This window comes from Triturus cristatus, chromosome 9 (genome assembly GCF_964204655.1).
Source record: "Triturus cristatus chromosome 9, aTriCri1.1, whole genome shotgun sequence".
NCBI classification, from domain to species: domain Eukaryota; kingdom Metazoa; phylum Chordata; class Amphibia; order Caudata; family Salamandridae; genus Triturus; species Triturus cristatus.
In genome coordinates this window covers 415,561,603-415,580,146 of record NC_140592.1, presented here as the reverse complement: position 1 = coordinate 415,580,146, position 18,544 = coordinate 415,561,603, and the positions used below count along the sequence as shown (strand labels likewise).

General features: G+C 46.1%; 1 protein-coding gene across 1 annotated transcript in view; it reads left to right on the top strand.

Annotated features, from left to right (window-relative positions):
- LOC146798068 (cytochrome P450 2G1-like) overlaps nt 1–18,544 on the top strand; it is a 592,985-nt gene that overhangs the window by 173,205 nt on the left and 401,236 nt on the right. Inside the window, exon 3 of the mRNA XM_085625289.1 lies at nt 15,526–15,675. Coding sequence (XP_085481415.1) covers nt 15,526–15,675 — 150 coding nt within the window. The remainder of the gene's footprint in view (nt 1–15,525; nt 15,676–18,544) is intronic.

Genomic DNA, 18,544 nt, shown 5'->3' with positions numbered 1-18,544 from the left:
ATTCAGGCTGCACTGGCAGGCCTGAGTCATGTTTTAAAGTGTTACTTAAGAGGGTGGCACAATAAGTGCTACAGACCCACTCGTCGCATTTAATTTACAGACCCTGAATATATGGTACACCACTTAACAAGGGACTTACCAGTAAATAAAATATGCCAATTGGGCATATGTCAATCAAACCATGTTTAGGGGAGTGAGCACAAGCACTGGTTAGCAGTGGTAATGTGCACAGAGTCCTAAGGCCAGCAAAAACAAAATCAGCAAAATTGGAGGCAAGCAGGCAAAAGGGTTGGGAGAAGACCCCCTAAGGCTGTCCGGTCTTACAGTTCCCTTCATGTTTCTGTTCACTTTTAAAATCTGATATTCTCTGATATTCTCTCTGGTTTCTGATCAGAACTTTCATGAATTGGTCCACTATAAATTCGTCCCAATGCTTCCTAAATTTAAGCATAGAAATAGCTCAATAGCCCTGAATGATGACGTTGATCCGTGATGGTTTGTTACTATCTCTGCATAGATAGGGGTGTACATCTTGCTTCCCTCGAGCTATTTACTGTGGTGACAATGCTGGGGAGGGAAGTTTCTCCTTCTTGCTTGTTATACACCGGTGGGCTAACTCTCCCTAAGCTCAGATACCCTAGATAAGAATAGTTGATTTCTAACCTTTACCACTCCACTGCACAGATTTTAGTCTGTTGCAAACTTTTTTTCGTTGCTCTTCTTTAAAAATGTAAACTTTTTATATATTATGCTATTCTGTCATACCCTAATGTGAAACTACGGACCGCTAATGTGAAAGACAAAATGCATGTTTTATAATAGAAGATACCATTGTACACTAAGGTCCTGAAAATATTACCTACTTGATTATTAGAATGCAGTATGGCGATAAACATGCAAATCACTGAGTGGAGCCCTCTTGGGGTGATATATCCTGTAAGACCATGTTTACTCTGAGTAGGGTACTGTCTGTAGATTTATTTACTGTTTGTGTGCTGAACTGTGATATAAGAAATGCCAATAAAAATAAGTTTAAAAAAATAAAGTAAAAAAAGCATGTTAGAAATAACTCAATAGAGTCTTGTGCAACTAGTCACCATTAGTTTGAATTCTCCATCTTGGAGCCGTTAGTTTGTCTGGTTTACTAAATGTTACAGAGGACTCCATGAGCTTTGTTAAGTATGATATCCTCTGCAGACATTTTGTCACCTATCTATTTTTCTCTGATACCCGCCCCTTGTTTCTTCCTTCATATTTCTAAAATACAAATAAAACATATGTTGGAGATGCTTAGTCAGTTAGAGTTTGAGTAAAAGTTTCCAGTATGGTTGAACATAATCAGTAAACCATCACATGGACCCTCAGAAGCATATAAACTAAACACCTTTTCTTTATTGACTGGGTTAGTTCAGGAAGGCCACCAAAAGTTCAGTAATTTGCATACAGCAGCAAAGATCACACTCAATAGGAATAAAGAAGTAGCAAAAGAGATTAGGGGCAAAGGAGAAATTTAAAAAACACCTTTACTGGTGAACTTATACATGTTTTTATAAAAAATATTGATTTGTATAAAAGAATGAAAAGAAGGCTAGCTGGAATCAAAGTTCAGAAGACACCAAGTGAGTGAATAAAACCAAACACTTGTTGCATTGTGGAAGACCTAATTGGAGTTGCATCAGCAGATCACATAATCATTACTTTGTACCACATAGCCTGCTAACAACAATTCTGCAGGCTAATGGAAATGGAATCATCTCATTTGTGCCAAGGGGCATGGATCTCGTCAACTCATTTAGATTCTAGAGGTCTTGCTTTTTTTCAGTTTCTGGAATTCAATAGATGTGCTCCACCAACAATGACAAGAAGCAAATGTAGAAAACCTAGTGATTTTTTTTATTTTTTTTATTATTTATTAGCATTTTACAGGATTTACAACGTCCAGAACAGTTGACAACATACAGACTGTAGTACTACTACATCCATCATCCAGTACATTGCAAATACACAGTGACACCTTTTAAATAAGAACAGATTACAATTTACAAATTGATGCACTGTTAAGCAGCTTGATTCACTCGTAGATATTCAACTAGATATTTCCAATAGTCTCTTGGCTTGGAGCCAGTGGGCAGCTCCTCCTCATATGTTTTTAGAGCATCTTGACAATAGGCCATATGTTCAAGCCAGTGTTTGTTGTTTGGGGCTTTCCTACTGCCCCAGCATAGCGAAATTCTGTGTTTGGCTAAGAGTAAGGCTATTACGCAAACTTTACGCTTAGTAGCGCGTACATCCTGGATGAGACCCAACAGACATGTACGGATTGTGCATTCAGTAGTGACATCCACCATTTCCCCCAGCATCTCTACAGCTTTTACCCAATATACATTTATTGGCCCACAGTACCAGGCAAGTGCATCATTCCATCTCGTTAAAGCCTTGTGCGTATTGTCATCTATGTCCTCCTGCAATTTAATGTATAGTTTCGACACCATATGTGTGTGACGTGGTTCAGTGATCAGCAATTGTAGCGTTAATTGTGGCGGTTCAGCGGGGTAAGAGGGATATAGCTTCTTGATGGCTCCCTGCAACCTATAATACGTGAATCTAAAGAGTAATGTCTGATTACTAATATATGTGAGGTCTTTAGGTTCTATGAAGGCGCCCTCATTGCACAGATCTCCCATTTTATCAATACCCACTTGCCTGAGTAGTCCTATTCCTACGTCTTCCTGAGTGACTGATAGTTCCGGATGATGATGCAGAGGCATCGCAGGGGCATAGAGTGGCAGTTTGCGTGCCCACCTGCCCATCTTTCACCATGCTGCATTAGTGGCGTCAATGGTATTAATGTCTCGGGAGTGCAGTGGGGGCCGATGATAAGATAAGATAGCCGTCAGTGGAGTTGGATGTGCATCACCTTCTTCTATTGCCACGTGTGTTAGGTAGGGGACACTGTGATACCAGTAGTGCGCATATTGCGCTTGCGCACATAAATATTAAAGAAGGAAATCCGGAACCCTGAAACCCCCTCTGGAGTAGGGCAGGACAAGGGAATGCATCTCAATTCGGGGCTGCTTACCCGCCCATATCTGTTGTGTTACCATGGCATTCAGTCTTTTAAATACAGCTGCTGGAGGTGTGATAGGAATGTTATTAAAAAGATACAGAAATTTAGGTAAAATAACCATCTTAACAATGGCCAGGCGATCCGCCAATGTAAGTGGAAGTTGAATCCAACGCCCTATTTTGTCCACCATTGAACCTATCGCTCTCCTGTAGTTTGTACGAATCACTATTTCTGGATCTCGGTGGTACCAGATGCCTAGATACTTGACGGGGTCTGTTTGCCATTCAAGTGGAAACTCTGTGGGATGGGGCTGTGTAGTGTCTGTTAGGGGTATAATGAGAGATTTGGACCAGTTAATTTGGAGCTCAGAGTGACGGCTGAATTTGATATATTCTCTCAGCAAAGGGGCCAAATATATATCAGGGTCACGTACATATAGTACCATATCGTCCGCATATAGGGAGATATGCAATGGCCTTTGTGGGAATTGAAGTGCTGAGTGTGATGACCTTGTCGTATTTTGCACGCCAATGGTTCAAGGGCTATTGCAAAAAGCAATGGGGACAATGGGCATCCCTGCCTTGTGCCTCGTGCAATTGGTATGGCATCTGATACATACTTGTTAACCTTGACTCGTGCTGTAGATGCTGTGTAAAGTATTTGAATCCACTGTAGGAAGATTGGTGGAAACCCCATTCGTTGTAATACGGTGTGAAGATAGGGCCATTCGATTGAATCAAAGGCTTTTGCTGCCTCCAAAAGGACTGCAGCAGCCTTCGTGTTCGGGGTTCTGGTAGTGTGACAACGCAAATAGTGTTCTTGTGTTATGGGTTGTTGACCTACTGGGTATAAATCCAGACTGATCTGGGAGTATGAGATTAGTCATTAGCGGCTGTAGATGTTTTGCAAGAAGTTTGGCCAGTATTTTAGTATCGGCATTTATTAAGGACAAAGGCCTATATGAATCACATTGTTCCGGGTCTTTGTTCGGTTTCAAGTGGGCGATAAGCATGGCTTCTCTCAATGTGGGAGGTAATATATGTTTGTCATGGGCGTCTCTGTACATTTCTACGAGGTGGGGCACCAGTTGGTCTGCAAATTTGGAGGTAAAGCCGTCTGGTCCTTGTGCTTTACCATTTGGGAGGGATCTAATTACTTCAGTTACTTCCTCTACTGTTACCGGCAGGGAAAGATATTCTCTCTGCGTGTCCAATAGCCATGCTATTGCCACATCTTCCAGATAAGTCATAATTTAAGAGGGTGGAGCAGTATTTTATGATGCATATAGCTCACTATATGTTCCATGAACGCATGTAGTATATTCTGTGTATCGTATTGGAGCTCACCTTTATTATCTTTAACGGCCATGACCGTTTGTGGCGTGTAGCCAGAGCAAATTTTGTTCTGTAGAACACGACCTGGTCTACCCCCTTCACCGTAAGAGCGTGCAGTTTGGCGTTTCGTTAGATATTTAAGTTCGTCATCTGCACATGACTGATATTCCGTCATGACGTTTCTAATATCACCCAGTGTCTTTGCGCTGCGCGTGCGTTCGTATTCACGTTCCAGTGCTACTAGTGTGGCCTCCGCTTGCTGAGTTGAATGCGTATGTCTTTTAATATTCCCGCGCTGGTGCTAATACATATACCTCTTATAGTGGCTTTAGAGGCTTCCCACAGGAAACTAGGGTCGTCAGTGGATGGCTGATTTAACATGAAATAGTCAGTGATAGCCTGGCTGATAGTTTCAGTGTATACTGAATCTAGTAATGCATTTGTGTTGAATCTCCAGACATACGGTGGGGGTGTGTAATGCGGAAGGTCTATAGTCAATAGCACAGGGTTGTGATCAGAAAGGGTTTTAGGCAGATGGCGTATGTTTTGTGTCCAGGACACTAGTTGCTCTGTTCCTAGCCAGTAGTCGATACGGGACCAACTGTTATGTATTAATGAGGCATGAGTGGCCTCCAGAGACCCAGGGTTCCGGGCTCTCCAAAGATCAATCAGGTGCGTGTCAGACATAATATCCTGTAACATTCCCACAGCTCGTCTGTGTGGCTCTTTTGAACTGCCCGATCTGTCCAAGTTGTCATTTAAAGCTAGATTTAAGTCGCCACCCCAAAGCAGTGCCATTTCGGGTAGCTCATTAATTTTACGCCAAATTAATTTGAAAAAATCAGGGTCGTCCACATTTGCGCCATACGTGTTTATTAAAGCCAGCCGCTGCCCCCTGATATGTCCTGTTATAATGACATATCGGCCCAGTTCATCTATGATAGTGCTATGTATATGAAACAGCATCCCTTTTCTTACCAAAATCAGTACTCCCCTAGAGTATGTAGAATATGAAGAGCTGTGAACCGTTTCTGTCCATTTGTTTCCAATATTACTCTTGTGTGTAGGGGCGAGATGAGTTCCTTGGAGGAGGGCGATATCAATATGAAGTCTGTCAAAATAAGCAAATATCTGGTGTATCTTTTTTGGGTTATTAAGTCCCCTAACATTCCATGTCACCAGGTTTATGTGCGTTGGTTGTAGTCTACCTACAGCTGGTGTCAGGAGCTATCTTATAAGGTATTGCTGTCTATTTCTCGCAGTGTGTGCATCTATTGCTGCTATTAGCATCATGGTGTCAATAAACATACTAGCAGTAATCCGGATATCCGCGATGCATTTCAAGCACCACAGTCTGCAGAACATTCCTCGATCCCAACCCACCCAATTCCCTCCCACTTTGGCATCTCAACCCTGCCAAAGCCATACCCTTAACTGCAACATCAACAGAACAAACACTTGGTGGGGAGCACCCACCTGGGGGGATCCGCCAAGAGCACACAACTTCATCAAGCGTAGTGGATGTGGTCGGGTGTTACGGTAATAATGCAGATGTAAATGCTTCCCTAATCCTGACATCTATTGTATGATGTACAGCCATCATTCGGACTTGACTGTCGTACTGGGTAATACACAGTACAGACCCCACAATCATTACGAATCTATTTACTTTGCGTAAAAGATGTGCTATACCAATCCGCAAGGGCCATTCCCAGTTGCAGTAATTGTGGTACACATGCAAAGCTGTAGCACTAGTTTGGTTTACAGTTGTTTTTAGTCTTTGGGTTTTGTTTTTTCTTATTCCACCCCTTACAATTCCACCCAAGTCTAGTACCCTATCTGAGACAACATTATGTTCTATCACAGGTTTGTCCAACGCAGCCTTAGGGCGGCGATCATAGTGAGTAGGCCAGGCTGACCTCATGTCTAGCGTCCTTGACTCCTAGCTGGAATGTGTTAATACATGCACAGTTCATACATTACCACCAGCGGAGGTCAGCGCATTTTGTCTTTACAGCGGCTAGATCGCGTTTCTTATGTCGTCCATCAGCAGAGGTGGTGCAGAGGAATTACACCTCTATCGCCTAGACCACAGCAACAGTGCATAATCGACCGATTAGTTCAACATTTTGTCCATCTCAAACGCGATATCAGGTGGCTCATGAAATATGATATCTCCTGTAATCAATTCCGGTCTCTCCAGTCATCCATGGCGATGTTGATTTGAGGAGAGTATCCCAGCTTGTCATGGATTATTCAATATCTTAATCCTGTTCAGCGCGCTTCTGCTCCTTACGCTTATTCATTACCTTTTTTATTAAGTCCATTGCCGCTTTTAGAGTCCTAAGAACCGTGGCCCGCCCATCTTGTGTCACACTCAGTCTAGCCGGGTAGAGCATTGCATATTCGATACCCAGCTCACAAATTTTCTTTTTTGCAGGGTTGAAGTCCTGACGTGCCATCATCGTAAAATCTGGATAAAAGGATAGGGTGTTGCCCTGATAGGTGATTTGTTGCTTTTCCCTTGCCATCCTCTGAATTGCATCCCGGTCTCTGTAGTTGAGGACCCTTGCAATGATGGGGCGAGGCGGAGCACCTGGCGGCGGTTTTGGGGCTAAGGATCTGTGCGCCCGCTCTATGAGTAGTATCATCGAGGTTGTCGGTGCCAAAGATGTCATGCAACATGGCTTCCACATACGTTTCCATCTTCCCCGTGTTCGTAGTCTCGGGAACACCCGCAATTCTTACGTTATTGCGATGTGATCTCGCTTCTAAATCCTCAGCTTTGTTCTTTATAACCTCCAGGATCTTCTCCATTTCCGTGCATTTGCAGGTCGTAGTGTGCGATTCATCCTCCACTGCAGTTATGCGATCTTCGGCCGCGTCTAGACCTTCACCCTCTTTGTCCAGCTTCGTGGATATATTATCTACCCTTTGGGTCAGTGAATCTAATTTTTCATTGATGTCTTGGAGACTATGCTGTATTGCGTGGAGGACATTTTCCATGGCCTTACTCGACGCGCCTTCCGCTTCCGCTTCAAGTTCTGTATCTGAATGCGCCGTCGCACCTTTAGTGTTGCGCTTAGTTTCAAAAGTTAGTTTCGACTGCTGTCTATCTGGTTTACCCATTGCGCCCAAAAGTCAGCCCCGCAGGTAGGCACAGCAGGCGAATTATATATAGCACCACTTCTGTAGTCTTGGGGTACCCCTGGGCGGGCGCGCCGTACTTAACGCCAATGGTATGATTCGCAGTCAAATGTTATAGCAGCTGACAGTCATATGATGATAGCGCAGTAGGAAAGTACAGAATCAATCACAGTCTGTGCATACATGGGCCTCCTGGAAGGCTGTAATGTAATGTCAAATATTGTGTATTTCCCTTCAGTGCGCTGGAAAGATCTCTAAGGCACACAGGTTTTATGTCCCTAGTGCAGCACCATCGGCAGGTATTTCAGAGGGTCCTTATCAGTGTCAGCAAGGCGTCCACAGGGTGTACCATCGCGAGTTACCGATGCAGGCATTCATGTGATATAGTGCCTGAAAGATATCAATACCACCGATCATTAGTGGCGCTGCCAGCCTAGCGTGGAGTGGGATCTTGGGCACACACACAACAGCCCATTGCCCGCCCCGCCAAGCCTCACCGCCTGGATTAACCACCTCAGCTTTGCAATGTGGGGGATCTGCAGACAATCAGTCGCTGTAGGCAATCAACGTATCCGGAGCGCAATCGCACCACGAGGTGTTATAGGGTCAGCCGCTATGGCACTCCCCATTCAGTATGCGCAGTAGGGGGGAGGACAGCGCATTCATGCAGCACAACAGAAACCAACATGCGGGGGGCACTGCTATCTTGTACGTTCCCCTGTGCCCCCACATCTGCGCACCGGTCCTAGGCGACTGTACCTCCAACTTCTCATCCGATGTGCGGTCCCGCCATTTTGTAATGCCCTAATGTGTGCCTCCTATCGTGCAAGTAGCAAAGCCTGTTTCATGGTTTCAGTCTCTCAAATTGCCCCAGCAGCTGTCCCATCGAATTCCGTTCAGCGCCAGCAGTGCTAGCTATTACATTTAGCGATGACAGGCACACGACTAGTCTTCACCGCAAGTTTTAGCCACTCCGAGCCGTTAGTACACTGGGCGCCGCCATTTTGGAAACTCCGGACTGTTCTGGGCATTTTACGAGCTTCACAGTGCATTTCTTCCACTGTCTGGTGGTTCCAACGCCTTGTGGACTGCTTTGTAGTTAGTTTGGCATCCGCATCGCGCTCCTTTTTGTCCGATATTAATCCCGACCGGCGGAACTGTCTTAAGAGGCAGCCATTCCGCAGTGTGCCCTCTAGCGCCCCCCGAAAATCTAGTGATTTATCCATCAGTAGGCTAGGTGTTAAAGATTGCATCTGAAGTGAAGATTTGCTCCTTAACAGGTAAATAATAATTTTGCACGTACAGAAAAAAGACCATGCCGAATCTGGTCTTGCTTTGTGCAAATTCAGTTAGTATTAAGGCAGTAGCTCATAAATACTATAGATGCCTTTTTGGCAAAGTATAAATTACAAAGTTATACCACTCAAGATAAAAATTAACGGAGCCTTCTAATCTCCTTGTTGCAGGATTGAGAAGCCCAGACAAATGCTTGTAAAAGACATGTGAAACAGAGCCAATCAAAGATGTTTATCTAACTTATGTGTCATTTGTGACAACCGTATGGGTTGCCCTGAGCGCTGTTGTCTTACGCTACTGATCTGGGGGTACCCCTATCTGGCAGAGCACAAAAACAAATATGAGCCCAATGATTGTATGTAGACATGGGCACTGAACAAAAATAATGTTCAGAAATGTCATAGACCTGCAGGACATTTGTAAGTTTATTCTAACTGTGTAATGGCATTAATAAAAACATATAACTTGCCTCCCTGCATATCCCTATCTGCCCTTTTATTTTATTTTAATTTATTATTTATTTATTTATTTTGGTGGCTCACGCAAGTAGAAGTCAACTAGCTTCGGTGCCGCTCCTACATCATAAATCAAGCGCAATCATGAGGACTTAAGTAATATTTACAAATTAACTAAGAATGGATGTTAAAAACCCAGCAAGAAAAAAATGATTAATCTTCATTGGAACCCTTACCAAAAGTTGATATTATTATGTACAAGATCTTTCTGAAACAGAAAGAGAACCATCATTATATTATATTCTAAGCTCAGTAGGAAATATTTGGGAAAAACAAAAGAAAAAAATATGGTAAGAAGGCTTTATGCTTGCCATGCACTGTAAGGGATCTTTTCACTAGACCCAGTTCCCCTGCACCATGTACACCATTATTTAATTCCCCACTTTTTCATAAAGCATAGTAACACAGAATCACCAATACACGTATGTTCAGCATGATTACGGTATTTGGAAACTGGTGTCTAAAATCAGAAAACACCTAGTGTCTCATATTTGTGGAAGCAGCTCTTATTCAGCGTATAACTCACTCAGTCCCCAGTACGAAAATATGTCTCCTTTACCGGTGAACGAAAGTAAAAAGTATGAAGCCAAAAGCCTTTAATAAGGCATATGTTACATACCCTTTAACAGTATTGAACCAGCTTCTCAAGTTACTATAACCGAAAGTATGCCTGAAGTCTCTGATGATCTAGTTAAGCGAGTAGGACTTATAATTAAAGCCATTTCAAAGTGAAAGGGTATTATAAAATCAAGGTTTCCCTGGCTTACCGAACTGTATGCTGTTCATACCTTTCTAAAAGACAAATTGGAGAACGGAGCAAAACTCTTCGTTGCATGAGGAAGAACTGCATCTCAAAAGCCAAAGGTGCTCCCAAAATGTGGAAGCCAGGGTAGACTAAGTGCTCCATACTACTTATAAGGAGTACTCCCTTGTCATTTTTGTAATTATATCTACTGGGAAATAACAGAGTACATCTTGCCGTCACAAAGCATGAATATCTGAGCGGGGCAACATGGAAGTCCCCTGCCGATCCTGGACAGAGCCCATGGAGTGTCCCCAGTGCTGTGACATCCAAATGTCATTCCAGATATCCTCAGGAGGTCTAATTTCTTCACTGAAAAAGAAGCCATCCTGCAAGTATACGGGGGGGGGAAAGCAGACTCGATGTTCTGTGGCCACACCATTCGACTCTTTCTGGATCCCTCCCTAGTTACGCTGCACAAGCGACATGATTTAAAGCGGATCACCGATAAATTAAGGGAACTAAATACCCTTTACCAGTTGGGCCACCCTTTCGATTTTATGTTTCACTGGAAGAGGAAGCATTGATCCTTATGCTGTCTGGCTGAAACAGAGAAGTTGATGGGCATTCCCAGAACACATATGTAGCAGATACGACATTCTTGACCACATATGTAGCAGATACGCATCACCAACCTGCTCCACAGCTTGGAAGGGTAGCTCCCGGTCTGGCGCACAGTACGCATCCGGTGCCACGACACGCTCAAAAAGGAGAAAGCACTTCAAAAGGCCAAGCAAGACATTATCACTCACCTGCAAAACATGGGGAATGACCCGTCCCCTGCAAATGTCCAGTATTGACTGATAGCGACACTGACTAGATTATTCATGCCCATGAAGAGGGTACCCCGTGACAAAATGCATCCTTGGTGGCCTTAGGGATTTGAGCCCCGTTTGAGTCAGGACGCGAGAATCCAGAGGACCAAACTTGTTGCACTCTCATGTTCACCCCACTGCTACGTCCATTAACACACACTCCATTTTATGGGACAGTGAACGTTGCCTGCAGCCCACCCACCTATATTCTTAATCCATGAGGGTGAGACCCCCTGCGGAATCAATGTATTCCTGCTCTGGTCTATACATGGCCCGGATGGTGATGTTGGACCCTGTTGGCTCACCGTTGTTTGTATTCATTATTTGTTTTTTATTCTTTCCTGTCAGGTGTCTAGTCAGGCGATGAATACCCCCTTCTTACTGGTCAGAGCTCCACTTATAGGGATGCACTGCATTGATAATATGGCTTCTCTGTTTCCCCCTGCCTATGCAAAATCCTAGGGAGACCCCTGGCTCTCTGACTACTCATCACCCGGGATGTGGGAGCCCTTCATCTGGGCAACTCTGACAACCACTATCTTGGGCGCAGTAGCTACATACACTTGTCCTCACCATGGATACTGCACATCACACTAAACTACTCTTCTTCAATGTCTGAGGCCTGAACTCGCCTAACCAGTGCAAGCAAGTTTAGCGATGCATTTTTTAACAGGAGCCAAATGTCATCTTCCTCCAGGAGACACACCCCCATGAGGGATAGCCACCGCATGTCCTACCTGAAATATCCCCATAGTTTTTTGGCCTTCGCTTCTAATAAAACACTGGGAGTAGCCATTATGTGCAAGGCAGGCTTCTGCTCCACGGTCCTGAAGTCTACTAAGGACAGGAATAGGATTTTTTCAAAAGTGAACATCCTGTGGAGCACATTCCAACTAACACTGCTTAGCATCTACACACACAATCAGGCACAGGACCCCTGCATTCTGGAAATGCTCTGGGACCAGCTGACAAACAAGGTGGGTGATAATATAGTGGGTGGCAACTATAACCTGGTTTGGGACCCGGATCTAGACCTAAGCATGCGTTCCTACCAAGGCATGGGAGTGATGTCTGCTCAGCTTAAGCGCAACGTCACGGACTTGGGGTTGGTGGGCTCCAAGCACTATAAATGCCCTGATGTGCGATGATTACTCATTCTACTCTCACGTCCATGCCTCACACTCCCACATTGACTTTCTCTTCCTCACTCACTCCCTGCTCCACAACCTTGAAACAGCAGCCATATCAGATATTTCAAGCTCAACCATTCACATGTGGAGCTGGTATGGGTAAGTAACACTTGCCCGGGTCAAGGTTTGCTGTGGTTGATTTCTATCCCCGCCGCCACTACTACTGAGAAACCCTGTAGAGACAGCGGAGATCCAAAAGGGGATTGTGGATTATTTTGAACTCAACGCCCATTACAGACATATCACCGCCCACACTTTGGGATGGGTTCAAGGCTACCATCAAGGGGGTGATCTCGATCATAGCTATTGTAGGAGTGAGGGAGTTCCGGTTGGTGGAGACAGGCTTGGCGACTGAGATTAATCCACTTGAGTGCCTTGACCAGTCTGCCCCCAACAGGTGCACCAAGAGACAGCTTGCAAATTTTGCTGGGACAGTTGAGAGTCCATAGGACCAATAAGGCTGAACGCTCCCTTCTGGCTTTGAAACCGTAATACTATGAAGGGTGGGACTAGGTTGGCACCTGACTTGCCCGTAAACTGCGATAACACCAAGCTAAGGCCTATATTGCTAAAGTTCGGATGTGTGATATGACCTGGGCGAACTCCGAAATGGAAAAGCAATAGACATTTCACAACTGCTTCCAAACCCTCTACACACTAGACGATATTCCCCTGGACTTGATAGACGCATCCTTACGCAACTGCAACCTGGATCCCCTTGACCCTTGTCACGGTGCACTTCTAGACACCTCCATCACAAGCAGAGCTACAACGTGCTCAATGGTAGCTTCCAGTCAGAAAGACACCTAGCCGAAAAGACGCCATTACCTTTATTATGGCTGAGCCGTCTCCCCAAGATCTATATCCTTTTTAAGCCTTTCCTACCTCCATCCCGCCCAGTGATCTCTTGATCCTACAGTGAGACATACTGTTCTTTATCTGGAGAGGTAAATGCCCATGGCTATCTAATTCTGTGTTAATGCTGCCCAGAGACAGCGGTGGTCTAGCTTGTCCTAATCTCCTCCAATTCTGTTGGGTTGTCCATCTCTTATATGTCTCTGAGTGGTTTGTCCGTGAAAGCAATAAACACTGGTTCCACATGGACCAAGCGGTGACTTGTCACCCTCTATGGGACTAAGCTTGGCTCCCCAAACACACACAACCCCGGAGTACATATGTCGCTACCCCTACAAATATGGTATTCGAGATTTGGGACAAACTGGAGCTAAGTAGGGGTCTCATCACCTTTCCTTCCCCCAACACATCAATTGCTTGTAATCCCAACTTCACCCCGGCCTCCATACATTGCACAGCTGAGATACCGGTGAATGTAGAACCTTGCACTACTCTTCTCTGGAGGCACTATGAAACCCTTTGATCAAAGCAAAGCAGACTTCAAAGTCCCAGATTCAATGTGTCTACAATACCATCAACCACATTGCCGGGTGCTCCACCCCTCTTATGTGCGGGGAGCCCGCGGGCCTACACCTCCTTCAAGAAATTGGTTAGGGCATACAATGAAACTAGGGCTTGATATATTGAACCTACGAAGTGCATGAACACTCTATGCCTTACCGCACACACACATACTGAACACATTGGCAGATGCACTTTAGAGAGCATCTCACAAAAGCAATGGGAAACACTTTGATGTGACATCTCCAAAACCTACAAAAGTATACCCCAATGAGAGACAGCTTAAGAGATCATGCCACAGTGGCACTACACACCGACACACCAGTACACTATCTACGCAACTTCATTTTGTTCTCTGTTAGCGTTACGGAGCAGAACCCGGAGACTTCTGCAACATTTGGTGGTCTTGCTCTCTCATTACTACTTATTGGATGGAGATCCTGGGTCACATAGAAGGCCCTGTAGGATTTATAATCCCTGCCTCCTACACCACAGTCATGTTGGGTATCCAATTTCTTTACCTAGAGGCGTTGACGCACACTGACTGGAGGCTCATTATCCACATGTTATGCATTGCAAAACAGCTTATAGCTCTAGCCTGGAAGAAGACCATGGCCTCACCCATTGCTCAATGGTTCACTAGCCTTTGGCATTTTATGGCAAGGAAGCTTCTGTCCCTTAAACTGGCCCAGACTGACGCCGAATTCACCCATATCTGGCAACCACTTATTGTTTGCTTTTCTCGTCTTGAGTAAACCTGCTTCACAGCACCCAAGCTTAAAGCACTACAACTCTTTGACTAGTAGCTTCACCAGACACCGTGGTGGTGGTTGCTGTGCTTGACCCTTGCCCAGCACCTCTCTCCCCCCTTCACTACCCCACTCTACCAAAGAGGCCCACTCATGTGCCACCAGAGGGCACAGTTTTTGCTTGGTGGCTTCATGATATGCATCTTTGACCTTCACTAGTTATACTGTTTGGTTTCAATGTTTCTAGACTTATGACATGTATATCTGCCTTAGGCTTCCCCTTGCAGCGTATTTTGCGCCTGTAACACCTTTACCGCTCGTGTGATCGTGTGTTACTGCTTGCAACTGTGCTATTATATGTACTATGTAATTGTGGTTGGCCTCAGCATTGATGACCATGTCTTGTATTGTTCTATGGAACAAATAGATTTCATGCAAAAAAAGGGCCTCATTAGGAATTTATGACCTGCATAACCATTCCACAGAATCATTATGCCTGGGCAGTGAACTCCGCTCGCAGAGTTCTTTTCCCTCGCTTGTGCTCGTCAACATCTATTTGGCGAGCGCAACAAGGAAAATCAACCGCCTGGTGAGATTTCTCAACATGGGTAGTCCTATTTCTCAATGCTAGTGGGCTTGTATGCTCATGACTGCTCGTATACAGAAACCTTCCGTGGACGTTCAGAAAGCTGCCGCTCGTGTAGATAATCTACCCGAACAGTAGAAAGAAAGCAGCACTCTCTTGCGCTGTACATGGTGCCATTTGCGATGATTTTCCAGCACTGGACAATTCCCGTGCAGCTGAAAATCAACGCAAATGGCATGACCCTAACACACTCCGCTGCTGTCGGAACTCTGTGTAGCGCTGCAGGCTTAATTTTAGGTTGAGTTGAGAAAGGTGAGGGTGAGGGAGGTCTCTTAACAAAAAGGTGAACTTCACTCCAGTGCCTAGCCCAGTGTCTGCACTCTTAATCAAGACTGCACCATTCTCCTTGCAACATATGCACCCTCTCTCCTCGTCTCAATCAGGATCCCTTTCTTTTCCTCGCCTCTTTAACTTCTCATAAACATGTATTTATAAATGTTTTGGTAATGATCAGAACATGACCATGCTTTCCGAATTGTGTTAAATGTCTTTTACCAAAATGTTTGGGAATGAGAAACTGTTATTTATAGTTTCAATATTTTTTCTAGGTATCATCTTTAGCAATGGGGAGCGTTGGAAGCAGCTACGTCGTTTTACTCTCACGACTCTAAGAAATTTTGGGATGGGTAAAAAAAGCATTGAGGAGCGGATCCAGGAAGAAGCTGAGTGTCTGGTGGCAGAACTTAAAAAAACTAAAGGTTGGTGATTGTACATGGTCCTTGCACACTGTAAGTAAGGGTGTGTTAATTACTAGCCAATATGCCATCATAGCAGAATCCGACCCTTTATAGGTCGAGCCTGAGCCAGCACGCAAACGCTGCTCTGGCGATCTGTTGTAGGTAGAGTACGGAGGAGAAGCCCTGCCCATATTTTTCATTGGCTTGTGTCTTAGTCCTTCGTAAATGCTGGCGTTTGATTCCTTAATAAGCTTGTTAGTTCCTCCCTAGTACGGCCTTGTCGTCATTTGTATCCTCCCATGCCTACTGGCTCCTTTACTTGGTTGTTACACGAGACCTGAACTTTTTCTTTATTGAGGCACTTTTATCGCACGCACAAAGGTTCCTTGCTCCACCCTCCTCTGTCCCTCCCATCGTTTGATTCTTCGTGCCCTCTGTGTGACTGTGACTGTCCCTTTCCTTTGCCTCTCTCTGCTCCTATCCAGTTATTCTGTCTGTCCTCCAAGCCCCCCCTCTCTTCCTTAACCCCTCCTTCTCCCCTCTGCCTCTACAGCCTGGCCTCTTCCTTCACTCAAACCTACTGCAGAGTGACACGTTTCCTGGTTATTGTGTGCAGGAGAGGTGAGCGGCGGGCGGGGCAGGAGAGTTGCCAAAGTCCGGGCAAAGCCTGGCCTAGGGTCTGAGGGATGACAGCTGGTGGTCTCTGCAGAGGTAGGTGACAGTCTCCGTCGAAGGATCGGCTCCGGCCTGAGATAGTTCAGCCTGTCACATGTGTGGTGACACGGGTCCCCAGGTGTAAGTCTGTACTGGAGTCTTGGTGTGCTGTGGAGTTGAGCAGTCAGTTGGCGGGTCTCAGAGCACTCTGCTCCGAAGTCGAGGTCTGCGTGTACCCCGGTCTCTAATTTCGAACCCTAGGAATCTCTTTGCTTGGCTGAAACAGGATTTTAGTACCCCGTTTTTTAGGTAATCAGAGGCCTCGTGTCTCAATCCCTGTGACTGTATCCCTCACGTGAGTGAACGGGTGTGCAATGGACCCTGCAAGTGTATCTGTCGGTGCTTGACTGGATGAGTTTGGGGGACATAGCCATGCACGTTTCTGTACACCTCTCCTTGAGTTTCTCACTGTGACTTTCTCTAGTTTTTAGGTCTCGCCTAGGCAGCGCACATGCGCTGCTCTAGGAGGGGCCTTTAGCCATCGGTCTTCACTTTTGAAGCACTGCACTCATGCTTGTGGCGGCGCCACAATCACGAGTGCAGTGCTTGAAAAGTGAAGACTGCTCTCCCAAGCGTGCGCGTGCACCACTCGCGGGCTCACCTCCTGCTCCCTACCTCATCTCCCTCTCTCTCTCCTCGCCCACACATCCCGGCCACTCACTCGCTCCGCCCTCTCTGTCTCCTTTTTGAAGACCGCCTGTTTATATTCCCAGCGGTTAAAAAGACACGCTTACTCGCTTTGTGTTTAAAATTTGTTAATGCTACATGCAAATTTGTGTTTAGTGCGATTGATATCACACGCTAAAAATAGACGCAAACAATTATAAATGCAACGTCCTTCCTAATACTGAGCTCAACTCTTTACACCTAAAAAACTATAACAAAAGAACATTTTTAACCCATAAGTGCACTATTCAATTACAACTGCAAGTTATTTTCCACCCCGTCTCCCACAGGTATACAGTTCGCATTTTGCCTCGTCTCTCGTATCTCTGGTCCTTTCCCGGCCCCTTTCCTCATTACACCACCACCACGTCCACTGCATCCACCACCACATACACCACCACCACATCCATGTCCACCACCACCACGTCCACCACCACCACCATGACCCCCACCACGTCCACCACCACCACGTCCACCACCAATACATCCACCACCACGTCCACCACCACATCCACCAACACCACCACCACTTCCACCAACACCACTACCACGTCCACCACCATGTCCACCACATCCACCACCACGTCCACCACATCCACCACCACCACCACGTCCACCACCACCACGTCCACCACCACCATGTCCACCACCATGTCCACCACCATGTCCACCACCATGTCCACCACCACGTCCACCACCATGTCCACCACCACCACCACGTCCACCACCATGCCCTCCACAACCACGTCCTCCACCACATCCACCACTACCATGTCCACCACCACCACGTCCACCCCCACCCCCATATCCACCACCACCACGTCCACCACCACCACATCCACCACCACCACATCCACCACCACCACGTCCACCACCAATTGCACCACCACCATATGGTGGTGGTGGACGTGGTGGTGGTGGTGATGTGGTGGTGACGTGGTGGACGTGGTGATGGATGTGGTGGACGTGGTGATGGATGTGGTGGTAGTGGATGTGGTGGTGGTGGTGGACGTGGTGGTGGTGGTGGACATGGTGGTGGTGGTGGATGTGGTGGTGGTGGTGGACATGGTGGTGGTGGTGGATGTGATGGTGGTGGTGGACGTGATAGTGGTGGTGGACGTAGTGGTGGTGGACGTAGTGGTGGTGGACATAGTGGTGGTGGACTTGGTGGTGGTGGACGTGGTGGTGGATGTTGTGATGGTGAACGTTTTGGTGGATGTTGTGGTGGACGTTGTGGTGGACATTGTGATGGACGTGGTGGTGGACATGGTGGGGGTGGACATTGTGGTGGTGGACATTGTGGTGGTGGATGTGGTGGTGGTGGACGTAGTGATGGTGGACATGGTGGTGGTGGACGTGGTGGTGGACGTGGTAGTGGTGGTCGATGTGGTGGACATGGTGGTGGTGGATGTGGTAGTCGTGGTGGATGTGGTGGTGGTGACGTAGTGGTGACATGGTGGTGGTGGACATGGTGGTGGATGTGGTGGTGCATGTGATGGTGGTGGTGGAC